Source organism: Pleurodeles waltl, chromosome 5 (genome assembly GCF_031143425.1).
Source record: "Pleurodeles waltl isolate 20211129_DDA chromosome 5, aPleWal1.hap1.20221129, whole genome shotgun sequence".
In the NCBI taxonomy this organism is placed as follows: Eukaryota; Metazoa; Chordata; class Amphibia; order Caudata; family Salamandridae; genus Pleurodeles; species Pleurodeles waltl.
The window spans coordinates 865,828,989-865,853,152 of NC_090444.1; the positions used below are offsets into that span (position 1 = coordinate 865,828,989).

The window sequence follows — 24,164 nt, forward strand, 5'->3', positions numbered from 1 at the left end:
GTGGAGAGGGTTGGCCACCCCTCTGTTTATTGCCCCTGGGCGCCAAGAAGGGTGGAGTGAGGCCAAGAAGTCTCATAAGGGTTCGTCTCCTAGGGCTGGGCCTCTTTGGCGATCAGCTTTAACCTCCCACCCTCCCAACAGCTTCAAATCTATATATAAATATATATCTATATAGGGTAATAATTAATAAGTAAATAAATACAGTTATGTATACCAATGCGTATTATATCATTTTATTTTACAGAAGACCCAGTCATCGTTGCAAGGTATAGTTACAGGGTGATCCTAACGCTTTTAAACAACTAAAAGGCCTCCAGATAGTGGATCTTGGAGCCAAAAAAGCAATTCCTCGGTTACTGGGAGTCTTTACAGCGGGGCCTGGGATGACACAATGACGCTCCTTAATCTCTCAAGGGACAGTTGGAATCCTGAGCAACTGTGGAGACTGGCCGGAGATCTCACTCTGACTTGCCAGGAGCATGACACAAATGTAAAGAGGAGTGTGGTAACCCACGATAAAGGAAGGAGCTGTAAAGAATCTAAGTGTGTTGGTACTGACAACACCAACAGGACAGCTCTAGCTTTCTCATGATGGATGTCGGCCATTCAAGGAACTCACTGTCGACACCTGGATCGCCCGTAAGCTAACCCAACCTGTATAATCAATAAACATGCCACATATTTTATCATCAAACTGTGTCACTGGCATTCATTATGTTGCATGCATTGTATTGTCGTAATCTCAAGGCCCTCACATCCTCAGAGGGCTAGGGGTAGCAATGCTATACAGATTGCTCTAGCCATGGAGTAGGAGTGTCACGGACATTGAATACGCAGGAGCTACAGGGACTGCTGTGGCAGGGTGCATCCACTTTGGCATTACCCTGTGCCCCAACCATCCCGCCTAAACACATTAGGGACTATTGTGGTGTTGTATTGGAATGGTCATAACATGATGATTTGTGTTTTCTTCACCTCTGGAAATACAACTGTTGTGATTTAGTAGTTGAACGTCTGTCACTTCTGGTGAAAGATTGACACTAGTTATCTCCTTCCTCTTCAATAGATGTTTTTCTACAGCATAGTTGGCATTACCTCCCCTCTGTGGAGGTAGAATAAGTGCAGGGGTGTATTTGGATCTCCCTCTTGTGGTGTTATGACAACAGCATTCTATTTGCATCCTCTGTTCGTAGAACAGCATTTCCACAGTTTGTATCGACGTAGAATGGTATTTCACTCTAATACTGCTACGTTACTGGATCTATTCTGTATATTCTCTAGCGTTAGACTGATGCTTACTATTGCTGTTATTTATAATCTTCTGCTGTGAAGGAGAGACAGTGTTAGTTTCTTATTAAGAGATATTAACTGATATGTACTGACTAACTCCCTATTACACCATGGGTTTGAAAAGAGCTGCCTAGTATTGTCCAGATTTACCAGCATTGGCATAGCCACTACAGTTGGCTTGCATTTTTAGTCAAGACTAAAGTATTTTAAAAAGCCTGCTGCAGGGAAGAAAACAAAAGATTGCTTTCTTTAAATAGTATATGAGGTAACAAAATTAGGCTAGGATGATTCAGTGCACTTTTGAGCTGCAAAACAGCTCCTCATGCACTGCAATGCAAGCACTCTGGATGAGGTTTATTGATAACACCAAATATCCAATAGCATTACGAGCTAGATAACTATTCCTCTGGATGGAGCCAAAATCTACTGCACCCTACATCACTCCACTCAATACCACTATATTCTACTCTGTACCACTTGATGCCACTGCACAGTATTCTCCGCCACTGTACTCTACTATGCTCCACTTGAACCTACACCACTGCATTCTATGATGCTGCATTGTAAGCCACTGCAGTCTACGTCAATGCACTCGACCACATTATACTATGCAATACTCTATGCCAGTGCACCCTAGACCAGTCCCCTCTACGCTATTCCATTACACTCTACACAGCACCAATCTATTCTACACTAATTGATTCTATGCCACTCTACATCACTGCAGTTTGTGACACGCTGCTCTGCCACACTGCATTCTCTACCACTGCACTCTATGCGACTGTATTCTACGCCATTCTAACCGGCATCACTCCACTCTATGCCACTGGACTCTGCAGCACTCAACTCTACGCTGCTGCCCTTATGCCACTGCACTCTACAGCACTATATTCTACTCTGCAGCACTCTATGCCAGTCTACTCTGCATCACTATATGATGCTGCACTGTATGTCACTCTACTCTATCCTTCACAACTGTACTCTACGCCACTGCATTCTACTATACAAAACTCTAATCTACACCACTGCCTTCTCCAAGGCTACTCTTTGTATTGCTGATTGCTATGCCGCTGCTCTCTACGCCACTGTACACTACACCAGTCCACTCTATGCCACTCTACTGTAGGCCACTCTGCGCAGCTCCATTCTGTCACTCCAATACACCACAATCCTGCCACTCGACTGTATGGCACTCTGCTCCACTCTTTGCCATTCCACTCTACAACACTCCATGCCACTCTCCTCTACACCACTAACTTGTAGCCATGCTATACAGCAGCCCACTGGTGTACTTGTCTAAAAGACATTGGCAAAGCCAGTAGCTTGTGTATAGGTGTAGGAAAGTACCATCTTGCCTGGCATGTTACCCCCATATTTCACTGTATATATGTTGTTCTAGTCTATGTGTCACTGGGACCCTGCCAGGCAGGGCACCAGTGCTCATAAGTATGTGCCCTGTATGTATTCCCTGTGTGATGCCTAACTGTCTCACTGAGGCTCTGCTAATCAGAACCTCTGTGGTTATGCTCTCTCTGCTTTCCAAATTTGTCACTAACAGGCTAGTGACTAAATTTACCAATTCACATTGGCATACTGGTACACCCATATAATTCCCTTGTATGTGGTACTGAGGTACCCAGGGTATTGGGGTTCCAGGAGATCCCTATGGACTGCAGCATTTCTTTTGCCACCCATAGGGAGCTCTGACAATTCTTACACAGGCCTGCCATTGCAGCCTGCGTGAAATAACGTCCACGTTATTTCACAGCCATTTACCACTGCACACAAGTAACTTATAAGTCACCTATATGTCTAACCTTCGCATGGTGAAGGTTGGGTGCAAAGTTACTTAGTGTGTGGGCACTCCCCTGACCAGTACCTCCCAGGGGAGGTGCCCAGAGCTCCTCCAGTGTGTCCCAGACCTCTGCCATCTTGGAAACAGAGATGTTGGGGGCACACTGGACTGCTCTGAGTGGCCAGTGCCAGCAGGTGACGTCAGAGGCTCCTTCTGATAGGCTCTTACCTCTCTTGGTAGCCAAACCTCCTTTTCTGGCTATTTAGGGTCTCTGCTTTGGGGAATTCTTCAGATAACGAATGCAAGAGCTCACCAGAGTTCCTCTGCATCTCCCTCTTCACCTTCTACCAAGGATCGAACGCTGACTGCTCCAGGACGCCTGCAAAACCGCAACAAAGTAGCAAGATGACTACCAGCAACATTGTAGCGCCTAATTCTGCCGGCTTTCTCGACTGTTTCCGGGTGGTTCATGCTCTGGGGGTAGCCTGCCTTCACCCTGCACCAGAAGCTCCGAAGAAATCTCCTGTGGGTTGACGGAATCTTTCCCCTGCTAATGCAGGCACCAAAAGACTGCATCACTGGTCCACTGGGTCCCCTCTCATCCCGATGAGGTTGGTCCCTGGAACACAGCAACTCTGTCCAAGTGACTCTCACAGTCCATTGACTCTTCAGTCCAAGTTTGGTGGAGGTAAGTCCTTGCCTCCCCACGCTAGACTGCAAAGCTGTGTACTGGGCGATTTGCAGCTGCTCCGGTTCCTGTGCACTCTTCCAGGATTTCCTTCGTGCACAGCCAATCCTGGGTCCCCAGCACTCCGCCCTGCAGTGCACAACCTTCTTAGTTGCCCTCCGGCGTCGTGGGATTCCCTTTTGTAACTTCACGTGGACTCCGGTTCACTCTTCTTCCAAGTGCCTGTTGGGGTACTTCTGCGGGTGCTGCCTGCTTCTGTGAGGGCTCTCTGAGTTGCTGAGCGCCCCCTCTGTCCCCTCCTCCAAAAAGCAACATCCTGGTCCTTCCAGGTCCTCAGCAGCACCCAAAAACCTCTACCGCGACCCTTGCAGCTAGCAAGGCTTGTTTGCGGTCTTTCTGCATGGGAACACCTGTGAAAGTTTTATCGTGATGTGGGACATCAGTCTTCCAAAGTCCCTAGTCCTCTTCTTTCTTGCAGAACTCCAGCTTCTTCCAACTGGTGGGAGCTTCCTTGCACCTTCAGCTGGGGTTTCCTGGGCTCCTGCCCCCCCTAGACACTGTTGTGACTATTGGACATGGTCCCCTTGTCTTACAGGTACTCAGGTCCGGAAATCTGTTGTCAGTGCACTGCTGGTGTTTGTTCTTCCTGCAGAATCCCTCTATCATGACTTCTGTGCTCTTTGGGGGTAGTAGGTGCACTTTACTCCTACTTTTCAGGGTCTTGGGTGGGGTATTTTTCTAACCTTCACTGTTTTCTTACAGACCCAGCGACCCTCTACAAGCTCACATAGGTCTGGGGTCCATTCGTGGTTCGCATTCCACTTTTGGAGTATATGGTTTGTGTTGCCCCTATACCTATGTTCTCCTATTGCAACCTATTGTAATTCTACACTGTTTGCATCACTTTTCTTGCTATTACTTACCTGATTTGGGTTTGTGTACATATAGCTTGTGTATATAACGTATCTTCTTACTGAGGATACTCACTGAGATACTTTTGGCATATTGTCATAAAAATAAAGTACCTTTATTTTTAGTAACTCTGTGTATTGTGTTTTCTTATGATATTGTGCATTTGATATAAGTGGTATAGTAGGAGCTTTACATGTCTCCTAGTTCAGCCTAAGCTGCTTTGCCATAGCTACCTTCTATCAGCCTAAGCTGCTAGAAGCACCTCTTCTACACTAATAAGGAATAACTGGACCTGGCACAAGGTGTAAGTACCTCTGGTACCCACTACAAGCCATGCCAGTCTCCTACAATAGGTAAGACCTATTGGCTTTGCCAATGCCTGTTACATTTGACTCTGCCCGGTTAGTGATAGCACACAGAAAAGGCTTCCCCCAAGATGCAGTAGGATAGCGATTCAGATACAGCATAGTACAGTCTTTGTCTAATCTATGACTCTTTTAGAGATGATGGGCTTAATTTAGAGAGCAGTATGAAATTACACATTCAGAATAACTCCATGACTCACTGTCCACACCATGTACATACTTTAATTCCCCTATGCCCACCTTAACCCACCCTCTGACCCCTGCAAGAAGCCCCACTCCCACACTGCTTGTGGTGTCAGGCACACCACAGACCACACTTTGTGGCCCCTGGGATAATGTTTGTGAGTACTCATGAGTTTATTGCTAAGCATTACAAATGATAGCTACTGTAGGACCATGAACGTTTCTTCAAATACTCCATCATATGCTCTAGGGCTCCCCATGAAAAAAATCTGTAGTTTCATGGGGAGAGTCATGGAGGGAGCTGCTGAGGCGTGGGAGAGAGTACATGCCTGTGGGACTTATGTCAAGACGGTACTTTGATCCTATTTGATTCCCTGATTGAGCAGTTTTGTCTATATGTGGACCAATTTCTCACTCAGGCGACTTACTGGAGCTCCTATAGGTGCATAAGTGATACTTAGCCTCCCTCTCACCCACTACCGTCAACATTGTTTGCCATTGGATCGGTAAAGACTGACCTCCTGGCTCGTTAGAGCCATCTCCGGCCCTATCAGCAGATACCTTATCAGAGCTCTGTTCTAAATTGGAAACTGATGTGGGACGTACTAATACCTGAAGGATTGGGAGAAAGTACTTTCACATTCTCGCAAGATTACCTGTAAAGCTATATTCCAATAAATTCAACAAAATATGCTCTAGCTTGCCTACTTGACCCCTGAACCGCGCATGGAAAATTTACATGACCACTAGTTTGACATGTTTGACATGTTCCCGGTGCTACACCACCTGACATTAACATTAAACATCTGTTCTGGGAATATCTTACTGTGAATGCATAGTGGGGGAGATCGACGCAGTGCTGGCAGTCACAACTGGCCGTCGAGAGCTAAATAGCCTTGAGTGCTCCATATTGAGGTTATACAAGCAACCTAAGTCAAGCAAAGTAGTGATCAGACTTCTTGACCTGGCCCTCCACTTGGCCAGATGCTCGAGCACAATGAACTGGAAGGGCCCTTCCTTTCCTGGAGTGTCCCGCTGGCATGGCATAGTGGTTCATTGGGCAGAAGTAGAATTACGTTTTTTGTGCTGGGAAGGGCCAAGGGTGCTACGCAAGCGTCACTGATGCTGCACTGATACTTAACTTTAAAGTAGGGGTGAGAGGTAACAGACCCCCAGAGAATCTCTCATTCATCCTTACACACTTTAAAATGCCTCTTTACACCAGTGAGTTAGCCTTGGCGCTCCCTGGAGCCTGCTGGTCTTCTAGATACCACTGGGACACCGGGTCGTTTTTTGCATGGGAGGGGCCCTTCAGACAAGTGACATATGGACTTTGGTATGATAAGCAGCAGGGTACTCTTCACGACCGGACCTCAGTCCCCCTTGCGTATATACCTTTCCGTAACCGGACTTGTAATTGTTTAGTACTGTTGTACTTAACGTCTTTTGTTTATGCTGCAATAACTCACATTATTGTCACTATGGCTCTAGTTGTGCTCTTCAGCATGTTATGGTATACAACTGCAAACCCTACTGCATTCGCTGCAACAGGAGACTGTTAGAGCGCTGCTTTTCAGATTAGTTTGTGCTCATGCAGTGTTCACTGTATCACTTATGTGTTTCAAAAAAATCCCAATTAAATGGTGTTCAAGAAGGTTCTCATTTATATGACCTTAATGTATCGCTTGTTAAGCTGTAATTGAGAGGGCAGGATCATGGGTAAAACATGTCCAGCTTTTGAATCCATAACTTAAATATACGTACCAAATTATTATTTGTCTGCATGCCTAAGAAGGTGATAAAATGCTGCACGTTTTCTGGCCCCAATAATATAGACCACTTTACTGAGTTACCTTGAGTATTAAAAAAGGGAGGACTGCAAGTACAAAGTAATAAATAAAGCGCTGAACGAGGAAATAATGAAATCGGAACTAAACAGGATTGTAAAATTGGAATATTGAATTACATCTGAAAATGATACAATTTTAAACAGTGACGTAGTAAAATGTAAGAAAGATTCATAACGTAATAAAGACAAGGAAAGAAGTTACAAAGTATAATACACAATAGTAGAAGTGAAAATCTGCGATTGCTGAATTTAGGTGTGTCCTTTAGAGTACTTGACTGCATTCTGCTAGAAGTTTTCTTTGTAAAATATTCATTGTACTGTTATGCTTAAAATGTTTTGCTATCCTACAATCTTTTACCTCTTATATGGGTTAAAAACAAATGTAGAATAATTTGCTTGCTATAATAATCAAACACTCAAAATGTCGCCATACAGATTTCACGGTTTTGCAGCTTGGAAAAAATGAATTATGCAACACACAATTACATTTATTGAGCCATTGTACAGTAATGGTGTTAACTGAAATGTATTGTGGTTTGTCTCATAGTTATTTATTTGCACTTATGTGCTGGGGGGTTGCAAATCCTGGTAAAATGATACTGGATTTACAATTTTTTAAATTGAACATATTTAAAACTGAGTCCAGCATTTGGCTCAAACTACAATTTCCTGTTACAGATGCCAGTCACATTCCACGATGCAGCTGTTCATTTCTCTGCGGAGGAGTGGACTCAATTACACGAATGGCAAAAGGAGCTTTACAGGAAAGTCATGAAGGAAATTCACCAAGCTTTGATCTCTCTAGGTAAGGACATATTTCCTACCTTTAAGGTTTTTGAATGATTTTGTTGAATGTACTTGTCTTACACAGTGGTAAAAGCAAATACTGTTCACTTTTCTTTTGGCAATCTTGTAAATATAATATGCAGTTTTGCCTAAAAGTGTAAAAAAAACAATGATATCCTATCATGTTATGGCTTCAGCTGCCCTGGTCATAAAGGGTCTCATGGGATTAATCATACACCTGAATTCCAATTCCAGACAGTCTTCCCTGACACTCATACGTGTGCTTAATCTAAAATGTATATAAAAATATACTTGGATATGAAACTAAATCTCAGACCTAACTAGTGCTGTAAAGTTAGTCACTATGAACTGTGGTTAGCACTAGTTTCTCACACATCATTCCTCTCGTTGCTATCCCTAGAACAGAAGGAGGAGATATGGTCGGTTAGGGCCCGGTTAAGTTGGTGGTAGAATTAGTCAAACTGAGCAAATATTTTGCTGTTACTCTTTTTCAGGGTAGACATTAATGATCATCTGCCACATTTTGATCATACCATTTAATTTCTTGGAGTGGTATTATAACTTTTAGAATAACCAGCTTTGAATTACTAGTACATCCACGTTTTTTGCTACTGCAACTGTTTAATGACTGTTTTGGCAACAAATTTATACAACTATTTTTATTTTCAGAATTTACTGCAGAAGTGCACACTTTCTTCAAGGACATTTATCCATAACACACTAATGCTGTGGTTTAAAAAACAAATAAAAAAACACGCTGTAGTTTTGTTGTCGAAACCCACTTCATAGGGCCACGTGGCATGCAGGAGATTACTGGGCCTAACTGTAGGAGCTGTTACCTTTTACTCCTGATGTCGTAGGGCCTACCTATTATGGATGTTGAGCAACTGAGCCAAATCCCCCTTCTTCACTTGTCTTTCAGCAGTAGCTGTGGGCGAGCAGTCAAAGGATCCCTTTGAGGGGGAAATTGAGAATACAGGTCAAGCGAACATGACTCCTAACTCAGAGAGTGCACCACACCGTCAATAACTCAATGTCCAGTCAAACATATATTTTTATAATAAAAAGGTATTCTATTTCTAACTCTCTGCATTCAAAGAAATGTGACAACATGTATAAACAGTGACACATTTCTCCTTGAGGTCTGGGCTCAGATATTTCACTGGCAAATCCCTGTCACACCGGCTCTTCGTAATGTAATCGGAGTTATTTCCCATTCAAGGTGGCCACATCCATTGAATGCTTACTAGTAGTCCTTCACTCAAGAGTTCACTCCAGCTCTTAGAAAGTAGCCAAAAGTGCAGCGCTGTTAGCATCTGAGTCCCCCGGGGCCCAGTACGCCTGTAACCAGTCTTACCCGCTGCAGCAGAGAGGATGCATGCAGCATCTCTATGGGTTCCCCGTCCCTGGCCACTTGCAAGGCTCCAGGCCTGCGCGTGGAGCTGGCTGCATGAAGGAGTGCCACAACACCCGCCATATTACTGGCTCCCCTCCATGCTTGAACGTGAACTCCAGCAGTGATCAGCGGTGCTCTGATGTTCTTCTTGAACTGTAAGTCCTGAGCTCCCCATAGGAGAAGGGGGATTGTATTCCAGTGCTCTTGATCGGGGTTACAATAATGTGGTGACGCAACCACGGCATCCTCCTCAGTTCAAGGCAGCAGATTGGGTGCAATCTTCAATGCTTCCTTGTGACCTATTGTACGAAAGTACCATCTTGCCTGACATGTTACACCCAATTTCACTGTATGTATGTTTGTTTTGCCTATGTGTCACTGGGATCCTGCCAGGCAGGACCCCAGTGCTCATAAAGTATGCCCTGTATGTGTTCCCTGTGTAGTGCCAATCTGTATCACTGAGGCTCTGCTAACCAGAACCTCAGTGTTTATGCTCTCTCTGCTTTTCACAATTGTCACTGCGGGCTAGTGACTATCTTCACCAATTCTCATTGGCACACTGGAACACTCTTATAATTCCCTTGTATATGGTACCTAGGTACCCAGGGTATTGGGGTTCCAGGAGATCCCTATGGGCTGCAGCATTTCTTTTGCCACCCATAGGGAGCTCAGACAATTCTTACACAGGACTGCCACTGCAGCCTGAGTGAAATAACGTCAACGTTATTTCACAGCCATTTTCACTGCACATAAGTAACTTATAAGTCACCTATATGTCTAACCCTCACTTGGTGAAGGTTAGGTGCCAAGTTACTTAGTGTGTGGGCACCCTGGTACTAGCCAAGGTGCCCCCACATTGTTCAGGGCAAATTCCCCAAACTTTGTGAGTGCAGGGACACCATTACATGCGTGCACTATACATAGGTCACTACCTATGTATAGCCTCACAATGGTAACTCTGAACATGGCCATGTAACATGTCTAAGATCATGGAATTGTCACCCCATTACCATTCAGGTATTGGGGGGGCAATTCCATGCATCCCCGGGTCTCTAGCACAGAACCCGGGTAGTGCCAAACTGCCTTTCCGGGGTCTCCACTGCAGCTGCTGCCAACCCCTCAGACAGGATTCTGCCCCCCTGGGGTCTGGGCAGCCCAGTCCCAGGAAGGCAGAACAAAGGATTTCCTCTGAGAGGGTGTTATCCCCTCTCCCTTTGGAAATAGGTGTAAAGGGCTGGGGAGGAGTAGCCTCCCCCAGCCTCTGGAAATGCTTTGATGGGCACAGATGGTGCCCATCTCCGCATAAGCCAGTCTACACCGGTTCAGGGAACCCCCAGCCCTGCTTTGGTGCGAAACTGGACAAAGGAAAGGGGAATGACCACTCCCCTGACCTGCACCTCCCAGGGGAGGTGCCCAGAGCTCCTCCAGGGTGTCCCAGACCTCTGCCATCTTGGATTCAGAGGTGTTGGGGCACAATGGACTGCTCTGAGGGGCCAGTGCCAGCTGGTGACGTCAGAGACCCCTCCTGATAGGTGCTTACCTCTTTCAGAAGCCAAGCCTCCTTTCTTGGTAGCCAAACCTCCTTTTCTGGCTATTTAGGGTCTCTCCTCTGGGCTATTCCTCAGATAACGAATGCAAGAGCTCACCAGAGTTCCTCTGCACTTCCCTCTTCGACTTCTGCCAAGGATCGGCCGCTGACTGCTCCAGGACGCCTGCAAAACCGCAACAAGGTAGCAAGACGACTACCAGCAACATTGTAGCCCCTCATCCTGCCGGCTTTCTCAACTGTTTCCTGGTGGTCCATGCTCTGAGGGCATTCTGCCTTCACCGTGCCGTGGAAGCCAAGAAGAAATCTCCAGTGGGTCGACGGAATCTTCCCCCTGCCAACGCAGGCACCAAACTTCTGCATTACCGGTCCTCTGGGTCCCCTCTCATCCTGATGAGCGCGGTCCCTGGAACACAGGAGCTGGGTCCAAGTGTCTCCCACAGTCCAGTGGCCCTTCTGTCCAAGTTTGGTGGCAGTAAGTCCTTGCCTCCCCACGCCAGACAGCTGTCCTCAGATCTTCTAAGTGCCTGTTCTGGTACTTCTGCGGGTGCTGCCTGCTTCTGTGGGGGCTTTCTGAGTTGCTGAGCGCCCCCTCTCTCTCCTCCTCCAAGGGGCGACATCCTGGTCCTTCCTGGGCCCCAGTAGCACCCAAAATCCTCAACTGTGACTCTTGCAGCTAGCAAGGCTTGTTTGCGGTATTTCTGCGTGGAAACACTTCTGCAATCTCCAGCACGCCGTGGGACATCTTCTCACCAAAGGGGAAGTTCCTGGTGCCCTCCGTTGTTGGAGAATCTTCGGCTTCTTCAACCCTGAGGCAGCCCTTTTGCACCTTCATCTGGGGTTTGGTGGGCTCCTGCCCCCCCCGGACACTTGCGTGACTCTTGGACTTGGTCCCCTTCTTTTACAGGTGCTCATGTCCAGGAATCCGTTTTCAGTGCTTTGATAGCAGTTGCGGTTCTTGCAGAATCCCCTATCACGACTATACTGTCTTTCTGGGGGTAGTAGGGCAACTTTACTCCTACTTTTCAGGGTCTTGGGGAGGGGTATTTTGGACACCCTTACTGTTTTCTCACAGTCCCAGTGACCCTCTACAATCTACCATAGGTCTGGGGTCCATTCGTGATTTGCATTCCACTTTTGGAGTATATGGTTTGTGATGCCCCTAGACCTATGTCTACCTATTGCATCCTATTGTGATTCTACATTGTTTGCACTACTTTTCTTACTGTTTTGGGTTTGTGTACATATAATTTGTGTATATTACTTACCTCCTAAGTGAGGGTATCCTCTGAGATACCTTTGGCATATTGTCACTAAAATAAAGTACCTTTATTTTTAGTAACTCTGAGTATTGTGGGTTGTTATGATATTGTGCTATATGATTTAAGTGGTATAGTAGGAGCTTTGCATGTCTCCTAGTTCAGCCTAAGCTGTTTTGCCATAGCTACCTTCTATCAGCCTAAGCTGCTAGAAACACCTCTATTCTACTAATAAGGGATAACTGGACCTGGCACAAGGTGAAAGTACCACAAGGTACCCACTATAAGCAAGGCCAGCCTCCTACATTGGTGGTGCAGCGGTGGGATAGGTACTTGTAACTGCTTTACCACTTTGTAATTTGGTGCTTTTCATAAGAAAATCATATACCAAATAGTTCAGTATATGCACATTTAACCAATACAGTTTACTTTTCTGCTGTAAAACTTTCTACTAAGTTTCTGAAAAGTTCTGAAAACTTTTAAAAGTTTTTTAAAGGTTTGAAAACGTTTTTTCTCTGTACTTTCAAAAGATCTAAAACTTTTTCTCTCTCTGTCTTAAACCTTTTCTATCATGTCTTTAGTAGAGTTCACTCTCAAAGTTGTTCAGGCAACTTATGAGAGTTTAAACTACAAAAGTTTGAGGGGTCTCTGCCTGGATAGAGGTTTAAGCATAGGTAAGAATCCAACAAAAGAGTTTCTCTTTAACCTGCTCTTACAGGATGACCAGAACCAGTCTGGCCCATCTCAGGAAAGAGAGGACAAAGGGGAGGCTTCCCAGTCAGACTCAGAGGAGGTCCCTAAAGATGCTGGGTAGGGTTCTTACAAAGTCCTGCCCTCTCGCAGGCCCCCTAGTGACACTGGTAGTGGGAGAGGTTCAAACATTAGTAGGGCATCTTTCACTCCTAAAGGCCAGGTTACTAGGATCCAGCCAGTTAGGGACAGGTCTCTCTCTGCCAATTCCCAAATCTCCTCTGTATCCAAACATTCCCAACCCTCCCACCCTGAGGATAACGGAATGGAAAGGGAACTCAGAAAGCTGAGGTTGGAAGAGACCAGACTGAAGCTTAAACAGCAGCAGCTGGCCTTAGACAGGGAATCCCTAGATATAAAGAGGGAAAGACAGAGAATGGGGTTAGGTCCCCATGGTGGCAGCAGCAGTGTTTCAGATAGTAATCCTGTTAGAGAGCAAGATTCCAGAACCCTGCATAAGATAGTCCCCTCGTAAAAGGAGGGGGATGACATTAATAAGTGGTTTGCTGCACTTGAGAGGGCCTGTATGGTACAGTTGGTCCCTCAAAGGCAGTGGGCTGCTATCTTGTGGCTGTCTTTCACTGGAAAGGGTAGGGATAGGCTCCTTACTGTTAGAGAAAGTGAAGCTAACAATTACACAGTTTTGAAGGATGCACTCTTGGATGGATTTGGCTTAACCACTGAACAATACAGGATTAAGTTCAGAGACACCAGAAAAGAGTCCTCTCAAGACTGGACAGATTTTGTTGACTGTTCAGCGAAGGCCTTGGAGGGTTGGTTACATGGCAGTAAAGTTTCTGACTATGAAAGCCTGTATAATCTTATCCTGAGAGAGAGCATATTCTTAACAATTGTGTGTCTGATTTGTTGCACCAGTACTTGGTAGACTCAGATCTGACCTCTCCACAAGAATTGGGAAAGAAGGCAGACAAATGGGTCAGAACAAGAGTGTTATGTTATGTTATGTTACAGTGTTTTATATAACGCTGTGCTACCCGGAGGCTTCGTAGCGCTAATCAGACTTAATGTTAAAACAAGCTGGAGGGATAGTGCAATCTCAAAATAAATTAAGAAAAATACTAAATTAGAATTAAAATAGCCATGTTTTGATGGCCTTCCGAAATTCCAACTCCTGTCTCATCAAACGGATATTAAGCGGCAGTGAATGCCAAAGTCTGGCTCGCTGATATTTCAGAGATCTGCCTCCCCAACTTGCTCTTTTTACTTTAGGGAGCACAACCAAAGCTTTTAAGGAAGATCTTAAAGCTCTCGTAGGTGCATAGAATGAAACTAATGTTTTTAGTTGATGAGGACCCCTTTTGTATAAAGGTCTATGAAAAATACACAAAGCCGTAAACTTAATTCTCTTCCCCACTGGAAGCCAATGCAAAGTGATCAAAGCTTTCTTAGCCGAAGTAGACCTAGGCATATTATACAGTAAACGGGCAGCCGCATTTTGGACTATTTGTGGTTTGTTAACCACATAGTCTGGGGAGCCCAAGAGGAGACTGTTACCATAGTCCAGCCTAGATAAAATGAGGGCATGTACTGTAAGTCTTTTGGCCAGGGGAGGAAGCAAACCGATAACCTTCCGAAGTAACTTCAGTATTCCAAAACAGGTAGCGGAGAGTCTCCTGGCCTGATAATCTAAAGTTAGTCTGGTGTCTAACCAGATTCCTAATGCTTTAATATGGTCTTTCAGTGGTGGTAAGTATTCTAAATGTATTGCTGGCAAATAATTATTTCGCCGGATTGGAAAGCCTTCCCAGAAACATTATTTCAGTCTTTTCTTCCTTGAGCTGAAGCCTACTATCTGTCATCCAAGACGACACAGTTTGCAAGCAGGCAGGTAACACTGAATTATCAACACCCTTAACAGAGGAAAAGGAAACGACCAACTGCGTGTCGTCAGCACACAATACCAGTGATATACCAAAAGGTTCCACAACATCTGCCAAGGGAGCCATATAAATATTAAAAAGAGTCGGGCTCAAAGACGAACCCTGTGGTACTCCACATTGAAATCTAAACTGGTCTGAAAAGAAAGAACGATCTAAAACCTGAAAAGATATATTTTGAAGAAAAGAGCTCAACCATTTGAGAGCTTGACCCTTAATACCACTTTTTTCTATTCTTTGAATCAATAGTCCATGATTAACAGTATCAAATGCGGCACTTAAGTCCAGCATTATTACAGCTGTCACCAGTCCCAGATCCATCCGTTTTCTAGCTTCTTCCGTAATCGCTATCATAGCTGATTCGGTGCTGTGGGCAGGTCTAAAGCCCATTTGCGTAGAATACAAAATCTTATGTTCTTCCAGATATTCAGATATTTGTGTGTTGACATGCTTGTCAATTAATTTTGCCATAATTGGAAGAAGAGAAATTGGCCTGTAGTTCTTAAGTTCGGCTCCATCTAGAATAGGTTTCTTTAGCAGGCGTTTCACCACTGCGTGCTTCCATGATTCAGGTACAATGCCACTTTGTAAGGAGCTGTTCAACAGCTCCGTTATCACCGATATTGTGGCCGATCCTCCCTGCAAAAGTCTATGAGGAGGCGCAGGATCTAATGGGGAACCAGATTTAAATTTACTAAGAAGCAAGGAGGTACTTTCTTCAGAGATAGAGGTGAAACTCTGTAGAATGGTGCAACACTCCTTATTCTCATTGGGACGAACCAACTTTGTCACATCTTTCCCTGGGAAGTTCTTATAGATATACTCAATCTTCTGTAAGAAGAATGAGGCAAAATTGTTTCTATGTTCCACTGAGGCTACCGTTGCTCCAGGGCAGATAGGGGAGTAAAGCAACTCCTTCAAAACACTGAAGATTTCTTTTGGGGAGCCCGAAGACTTACAGTCTTGTTGCCGTAATAGGTAGCTTGAGCTAGCCTTATCTCACCATGATAGAGCCTGATTGAACATCTATACACTTCCTTGTCTACCTGCTTTAATGATTTCCTCCATTTTCTTTCAAGCCGCCTACAATTCCTCTTCAGTGTTATTAAATGGGGGGAGAACCATGGAGGCTTGTCACCATTCCTCTGCCCAGAAGGAACCTTGTAGGGCAGCAACATATCAAGGCTGTTGGAAATCCAGTGAACAGAAAAGTTCACACAGGGGGTGACAAGGATGGCAAGAAGAAGGATGGTAAGTCTTCTGACAAGGGTGTGGACAAAAAGTAAACATTCAGAGTCTTCATCAGGCCCACAAAAATCCTCTGGGGGTGCTGGGCCCAAATCCTCTTCAAACAACCAGAAAAAGCCTTGGTGTTATTTATGTAAAGTAAAAGGCCATTGGGCAAGTGATTCCACTTGTCCAAAGAAAAACACCAAACCTCCCACTACCACAACCCCAACTGCAACCTCTAGTGCCCCTAGTAATAGCAGTGGTGGTGGAAAGTCTACTACTAATAGCCAATCCAAGGGTGTAGCGGGGCTCACTATTGGCAGTGTAGTTGGGGTTGCTATTGTTAGTGAGACCACAGAGGCAGTTTTAGTCTCTGATGGTGGTATTGACTTTGCCACCTTGGTTGCTTGTCCCCTGTAGGAAAGTACCATCTTGCCTGGCATGTTACCCCCATTTTCACTGTATGTAGGTATGTTTTAGCCCCTGTGTCACTGGAATCCTGCTAGGCAGGACCCCAGTGCTCATAGTATGTGCCCTGTATGTGTTCCCTGTGTGGTGCCTAACTGTATCACTGAGGCTCTGCTAACCAGAACCTCAGTGTTTATGCTCTCTCTGCTTTCTAAATTTGTCACTGCAGGCTAGTGACTCAATTTACCAATTCTCATTGGCACACTGGTACACCCATATAATTCCCTTGTATATGGTACTTAAGTACCCAGGGTATTGGGGTTCCAGGAGATACCTATGGGCTGCAGCATTTCTTTTGCCACCTATAGGGAGCTCAGACAATTCTTACACAGGCATGCCACTGCAGCCTGAGTGAAATAACGTCCACGTTATTTCACAGCCATTTTTCACTGCACATAAGTAACTTATAAATCACCTATACGTCTAACCTTCACCTGGTGAAGGTTGGGTGCCAAGTTACTTAGTGTGTGGGCACCCTGGCACTAGCCAAGGTGCCCCCACATCATTCAGGGCAAATTCCCCGGACTTTGTGAGTGCAGGGACACCATTACACGCGTGCACTATACATAGGTCAGTACCTATGTATAGCGTCACAATGGTAACTCCGAACATGGCCATGTAACATGTCTAAGATCATAGAATTGTCACCCCAATACCATTCTGGTTTCTCAGCATAATGTTTTGAGACGCGTTTGAAGAAGCAATACACACGCACAGAGAGATTGACTGGAAGGTATGCTGGATGGCAGCACATATGGAAGAATTTTGAAATTAGTATAATTAGGCAAGTCGACCTTTTTTAAGATTCATCTGTTTGACAAGAAGGAATTCCTCAAACATTGAGGGGTTGAAAGAAATTAGAGGGGACTCCCATCAGTTAGTCCTGAAGAAGACCCATTTTGGAGCAGTGATCTGGCCCAGTGTAGAGAAGGGTCGAAACGTCGACGTACAATTTTCATTCGGGATTGGTGTCTGCATAGAGTGTAACAGAAGGACTTAAGATGAAGATATATGTCTTTTTGAGGATTTAGAAATGATTCAATGCAGTAAAAAGGATACTCTACCAACTGTTCTTACCTGTTTTATGTGTTAGATAATTAGGATATTAGCTATTCTTTTTCTGGTTAATACTTATCACAAGCACTCTTTTTTCACTAACTGGTTTGTCCTTTGGTTTTGATTTTGAGATGGGCTGTCCTATATGGGAAAGCAATTTGAATATGTTTTTAATATTTATAAGTAATTGAATAAAAGTGTCTTTTATATGTTCACCTATGTGGTTTAGTATGATGTATTTACTATATCTATGAATGTGCTTTTATTCTCCTTTAAGGGCACTGTTGTCTTTGATATCTAAGATCATGGATTGTCACCCCAATACCATTCTGGTATTGGGGGGACAATTCCATGATCCCCCGGGTCTCCAGCACAGAACCCGGGTACTGCCAAACTGGCTTTCCGGGGTTTCCACTGCAGCTGCTGCTGCTGCCAACCCCTCAGACAGGATTCTGCCCTCCTGGGGTCTGGGCAGCCCCAGCCCAGGAAGGCAGAACAAAGGATTTCCTCTGAGAGAGGGTGTTACACCCTCTCCCTTTGAAAATAGGTGTGAAGGGCTGGGGACGAGTAGCCTCCCCCAGCCTCTGGAAATGCTTTGATGGGCACAGACAGTGCCAATCTCTGCAGAAGCCAGTCTACACCGGTTCAGGGATCCCCCAGCCCTGCTCTGGCGCGAAACTGGACAAAGGAAAGGGGAGTGACCACTCCCCTGACCAGTACCTCCCAGGGGAGGTGCCCATAGCTTCTCCAGTGTGTCCCAGGCCTCTGTCATCTTGGAAACAGATGTGTTGGGGCCACACTGGACTGCTCTGAGTGGCCAGTGCCAGCAGGTGACATCAGAGGCTCCTCCTGATAGGCTCTTACCTCTCTTGGTAGCCAATCCTCTTTTCTTGGTAGCCAAACCTCCTTTTCTGGCTACTTAGGGTCTCTCCTCTGGGGAATTCTTCAGATAACGTATGCAAGAGCTCACCAGAGTTCCTCTGCACTTCCCTCTTTGACTTCTGCCAAGGATCGACCGCTGACTGTGCCAGGACGCCTGCAAAACTGCAACAAAGTAGCAAGACGACTACCAGCAACATTGTAGTGCCTCAACCTGCCAGCTTTCTCAACTGTTTCCTGGTGGTGCATGCTCTGGGGGTCATCTGCCTTCACCCTGCACTGGAAGCCAAGAAGAAATCTCCTGTGGGTCTACGGAATCTTCCCTGTGCTAACGCAGGCACCAAAAGCCTGCATCACCGGTCTTCTGGGTCCCCTCTCATCCTGACGAGCGTGGTCCCTGGAACACAGGAACTCTATCCAAGTGACTCCCACAGTCCAGTGATCCTTCAGTCCAAATTTGGTGGAGGTTAGTCCTTGCCTCCCCACGCTAGATTGCAAACCTGTGTACTGCGTGATTTGCAGCTGTTCCGGCTCCTGTGCACTCCTCCAAGAATTCCTTCATGCACAGCTAGCCTGGGTCCCTAGCACTCCGTCCTGCAGTGCTCAACCCTCTGAGTTGGCCTCCGACGTCGTGGGACCCTCCTTTGCGACTGAGCCAGCTCCGGTTCACAAATCTTCTAAGTGCCTGCTCCTGTACTTCTGCGGGTGCTGCCTGCTTCTGTGGGGGCTCTCTGAGTTGCTGAGCGCCCCGTCTGTCTCCTCCTCCAAGGGGCGACATCCTGGTCCTTCCTGGTCCCCAGCAGCACCTAAAAACCTCAACTGCGTCCCTTGCAGCTAGCAAGGCTTGTTTGCGGTATTTCTGCGTGGGAACACTTCTACAACCTTCAGCATGCCGTGGGACATCTTCCATCCAAAGGAGAAGTTCCTAGCTCTCTTCGTTGTCGCAGAATCCTAAGCTTCTTCCATCCACAACAGCTATGGGGTGGCTAAGAGTGTTGTTATGAGCATCAGTCACTTGGTACTACTGACCAAGTAGGTGTTGATCAGGGTGGAGCAGTTTTTCTATAACCATACTTACACTGGCTCCTGTGTCCTTGTAGACCTCAACCCTCAAATCCATTGATTAGGGGTAGTTGCTTGTACTTACCCATATTAAGGGGATGTAGGAGGCTGGCCTGGCTTATAGTGGGTACCTTGTGGTACCCAAACACTGTGCCAGGTCCAGTTAACCCTTATTAGTAGAATAGAGGTGTTTCTAGCAGCTTAGGCTGATAGAAGGTAGCTATGGCAAAGCTTAGGCTGAACTAGGAGACATGCAAAGCTCCTACTATACCACTTATATGCACAATATCATAAGAAAACAGAATACACAGAGTTACCAAAAATAAATGTACTTTATTTTTATGACAATATGCCAAAAGTATCTCAGTGAGTACCCTCAGTTAGAAGGTAAGTATATATAGTGATACAAGTTATATGTACACAAACCCAAAACAGGTAAGTAATAGTAAGAAAAGTAATGCAAACATTGTAGAATTACAATAGGTTCAATAGGTGAACATAGGTCTAGGAGCAACACAAACCATATACTCCAAAAGTGGAATGCGAATCACAAATGGACCCCAGACCTATGGGAGCTTGTAGAGGGTCGCTGGGACTGTAAGAAACCAGTCAGGATGTCCAAGATACCCTACCCCAAGACCCTGAAAAGTAGGAGTAAAGTTCCCCTACTACCCCAATAGGACACAATAGTCGTGATAGGGGGATTCTGCAAGAACCACAAACACCAGCAAAGCACTGAAGACGGATTCCTGGACCTGAGGACCTGCAAGGCAAGGGGACCAAGTCCAAGTGTCACGATAGTGTCCAGGGAGGGCAGGACCCCAGGAAACCCCAGATGAAGGTGCAAGAAGGCTGCCTCTGGGTGGAAGAATCCGAAGATACTGCAACAACGAAAAGGGCTAGGAACTTCTCCTTTGGATGGAAGATGTCCCATGGCGTGCTTGATGTTGCAGAAGTGTTTCCACTCAGAAATACCTCAAACAAGTCTTGCTAGCTGCAAGGGTCACGGTAGAGGTTTTTGGGTGCTGCTGGGGACCAGGAAGGACCAAGATGTCGCCCCTTGGAGGAGGAGAGAGAGGGGGCGCTCAGCAACTCAGAGAGCCCCCACAGAAGCAGGGTGCACCTGCAGAAGTATTGAAGCAGGCACTTAGAAGATTTGTGAACAGGAGATGACTCAGAGTCACAAAGGAGGGTCCCACGACGTCTGAGTCCAACTCAGAGGGTTGAGCACTGCAGGACGGAGTGCTGGGGACCCAGGCTAGGCTGTGCACAAAGGAATCCTTGGAGAAGTGCACAGAAGCCGGAGCAGCTACAAATCACGCAGTGCACAGGTTTGCAGTCTAGCGTGGGGAGGCAAGGACTTACCTCCACCAAACTTGGACTGAAGGATCACTGGACTGTGGGGGTCACTTTGATATAGCTCCTGTGTTCCAGGGACCACGCTCGACAGGATGAAAGGGGACCCAGAGGACCGGTGATGCAGTCTTTTGGTGCCTGCTTTAGCAGGGGGGAAGATTCTGTCGACCCACAGGAGATTTCTTCTTGGCTTCCAGTGCAGGGTGAAGGCAGACAGCCCCTAGAGCATGCACCACCAGGAAACCGTCGAGAAAGCCGGCAGGATTAGGCGCTACAATGTTGCTGGTAGTTATCTTGCTACTTTGTTGCGGTTTTGCAGGCGTCCTGGAGCAGTCAGCGGTCGATCCTTGGCAGAAGTCGAAGAGAGAAGTGCAGAGGAACTCTGGTGAGCTCTTGCATTCGTTATCTGCGGGATTCCCCAGAGGAGAGACCCTAAATAGCCAGAAAAGGAGGTTTGGCTACCAAGAAGGAGGATTGGCTACCAAGAGAGGTAAGAGCCTATCAGAGGGGGTCTCTGACATCACCTGCTGGCACTGGCCACTCAGAGCAGTCCAGTGTGCCCCCCACACCTCTGTTTCCAAGATGGCAGAGGTCTGGGACACATTGGAGGAGCTCTGGGCACCTCCCCTGGGAGGTACTGGTCAGGGGACTCGTCACTCCCATTTCCTATGTCCAGTTTTGCGCCAGAGCAGGGCTGGGGGATCCCTGAACCAGCTTAGACTGGCTTATGCAGAGATAGGCACCATCTGTGCCCATCAAAGCATTTCCAGAGGCTGGGGGAGGCTATTTCTCTCCAGCCCTTCACACCTATTTCCAAAGGGAGAGGGTATAACACCCTCTCTCAGAGGAAATCCTTTGTTCTGCCTCCCTGGGACTGGGTTGCCCAGACCCCGGGGGGGCAGAAACCTGTCTGAGGGGTTAACAGCAGCAGCTGCAATGGAGACCCCGGAAAGGCAGTACCCGGGTTCTGTGCTAGAGACCCGGGGATGCATGGAATTGTCCCCCCAATACCCAATTTTTTTGGGTCTTAACCTCCCCTTCTTACCGTCCATTTCCAGACATTAAGTCCCAGATTTATCAAACTTGCTTGCAATGCAGCAAGACACCTTGCTGAGCTTGTGAAAGGAAGATGCAGGAATTTGCCTTGTTGAATATGTGATACATTTCTGTCCTTTTGTTGTGCTGCCCCACAATGTGTTGCTTTGCGCCAAAGCAAGCACACTTGCATCATGGTGCTAGAGCTCCTGCGTTGTAGGCAAGATTGTTTTGTGGAGGAAGGTACACCTTCCTCTACAAAAGCAATCCTGAGGCTTTTTCCTCTTTCTATGTGAAAGAGGAAAAAAAGGAGGAGAAATAAACCTTGTTATGTCTCCCATTAGAATGAGTAGCATTTGGACGCATTCCTAGTTGTACCACTCATGGTACAACTGGGAATGTGATCCAAGGTGGCCATGCGTTACTTGGTAAATGTGATTTTAGTGCTAGATTGCCCTTGCGTTCCCTTTCATGATACAAGGCCAACGCTGCATTATGACAAATCTGCCCCTAAATGTGATTTAGGTTTGAAGTCTGAAGTTCTATGTTGGGGTTCTGTTTCTTTTGAAGTGTACATGTTTCCTCTGACTTGTTCTTGAAAAGCCTTCTATCACTGCAAGACTGTGACTAGAGTGCACACCTTGAAGCCACAGTTAATCTCGGTCTCCCAGCCCCACTCTTTATGATTCCAATATCAACCCCATCTCCTTACTTAGATCTGTCCAGGACCATTCTTTGTGATCTCTCACTGAACCAAAGAGCACCCGTTGAAGTGCACAAGGGGAGTCTCTCTCTCTCTCCATTTTCCAGTGTGTCCCACCTAGCTCACAGGAATGCAACAGTACCCAAATCTTTCTCTACCTCCTCATGTCTTTACAATGCTGGTCCCAGCTTCTTCAAATGTGGAATGCGAACCACGAATGGACCCCAGACCTATGTTAGATTGTAGAGGGTCACTGGGACTGTAAGAAAACAGTGAGGGTGATAAAAATAGCCCACCCCAAGACCCTGAAAAGTAGGTGTAAATTGCACCTACTACCCCCAGAGAGCACAGAAGTCGTGATAGGGGGATTCTGCAGGAAGAACAAACACCAGCAATGCAACAACAGTGGATTTCCGGGCCTGAGTACCTGTAAGACAAGGGGACCATGTCCAATAGTCGCGACAGTGTCGATAGTGGGCAGGAGCCCAGGAAATGCCAGCTGAAGATGCAAGGAAGCTGCCACCTGTTGGAAGAAGCTTGGAGTTCTGCGAGAAAGAAGAGGACTAGGGACTTCTCCTTTGGAAGACTGATGTCCCAGGTCGCGATGAAGCTTGCAGAGGTTTTCACACACAGAAAGACCGCAAACAAGCCTTGCTAGCTGCAAGGGTCGCGGTAGAGGTTTTTGGGTGCTGCTGCGGCCCAGGAGGGACCAGGATGTTGCCACTTGGAGGAGGAGACAGAGGGGGCGCCCAGCAAGTCAGGAAGCCCTCACACAAGCATGCAGCACCCGCAAAAGTACCCTAACAGGCACTTGGAAGAAAAGTGAAAAGGAGTCCACACGAAGTCACAAAAGCGAGTCCCACGACGCCGGAGGACAACTCAGAAGGTTGTGCACTGCAGGAAGGAGTGCTGGGGACTCAGGCTTGGCTGTACACATAGGAAATCATGGAAGAGTGCACAGGAGCCAGAGCAGCTGCAAATCACGTGGTACACAGCAATGCAGTCTAGCGTAGGGAGGCAAGGACTTACCTCCACCAAATTTGGACTGAAGAGTCACTGGACTGTGGGAGTCACTTGGACAGAGTTGGTGTGTTCCAGGGACCACGCTCGTTAGGATGAGAGGGGACCCAGAGGACCAGTGTTGCAGTCTTTTGGTGCCTGCGTTAGCAGGGGGGAGATTTTGTCGACCCATTGGAGATTTCTTCAGAGCTTCTGGTGCAGGGTGAAGGCAGGCTACCCCCAGAGCATGCAGCACCAGGAAACAGTCGAGAAAGCTGGCAGGATTAGGCGCTACAATGTTGCTGGTAGTCGTCTTGCTACTTTGTTGCGGTTTTGCAGGCGTCCTGAGCAGTCAGCGGTCGATCCTTTGGTAGAAGGTGAAGAGGGATATGCAGAGGAACTCTGGTGAGCTCTTGTATTCGTTATCTGAAGAATTCCCCAAAGCAGAGACCCTAAATAGCCAGAAAAGGAGGTTTGGCTACCAGGTTAGGAGGATTGGCTACCAAGAGAGGTAAGAGCCTATCAGAAGGAGCCTCTGAAGTCACCTGCTGGCACTGGTCACTCAGAGCAGTCCAGTGTGCCCCCAACACCTCTGTTTTCCAAGATGGCAGAGGTCTGGGACACACTGGAGGAGCTCT

At 46.5% G+C, this 24,164-nt stretch overlaps 1 protein-coding gene across 4 annotated transcripts in view; it reads left to right on the top strand.

Annotated features, from left to right (window-relative positions):
• LOC138296106 (zinc finger protein 583-like) overlaps window positions 1–24,164 on the top strand; it is a 369,595-nt gene that overhangs the window by 77,153 nt on the left and 268,278 nt on the right. For all 4 annotated transcript variants that reach the window (XM_069234962.1, XM_069234961.1, XM_069234963.1 and 1 more), the window contains one exon: window positions 7,761–7,887. In XM_069234962.1, coding sequence (XP_069091063.1) covers window positions 7,761–7,887 — 127 coding nt within the window. The remainder of the gene's footprint in view (window positions 1–7,760; window positions 7,888–24,164) is intronic.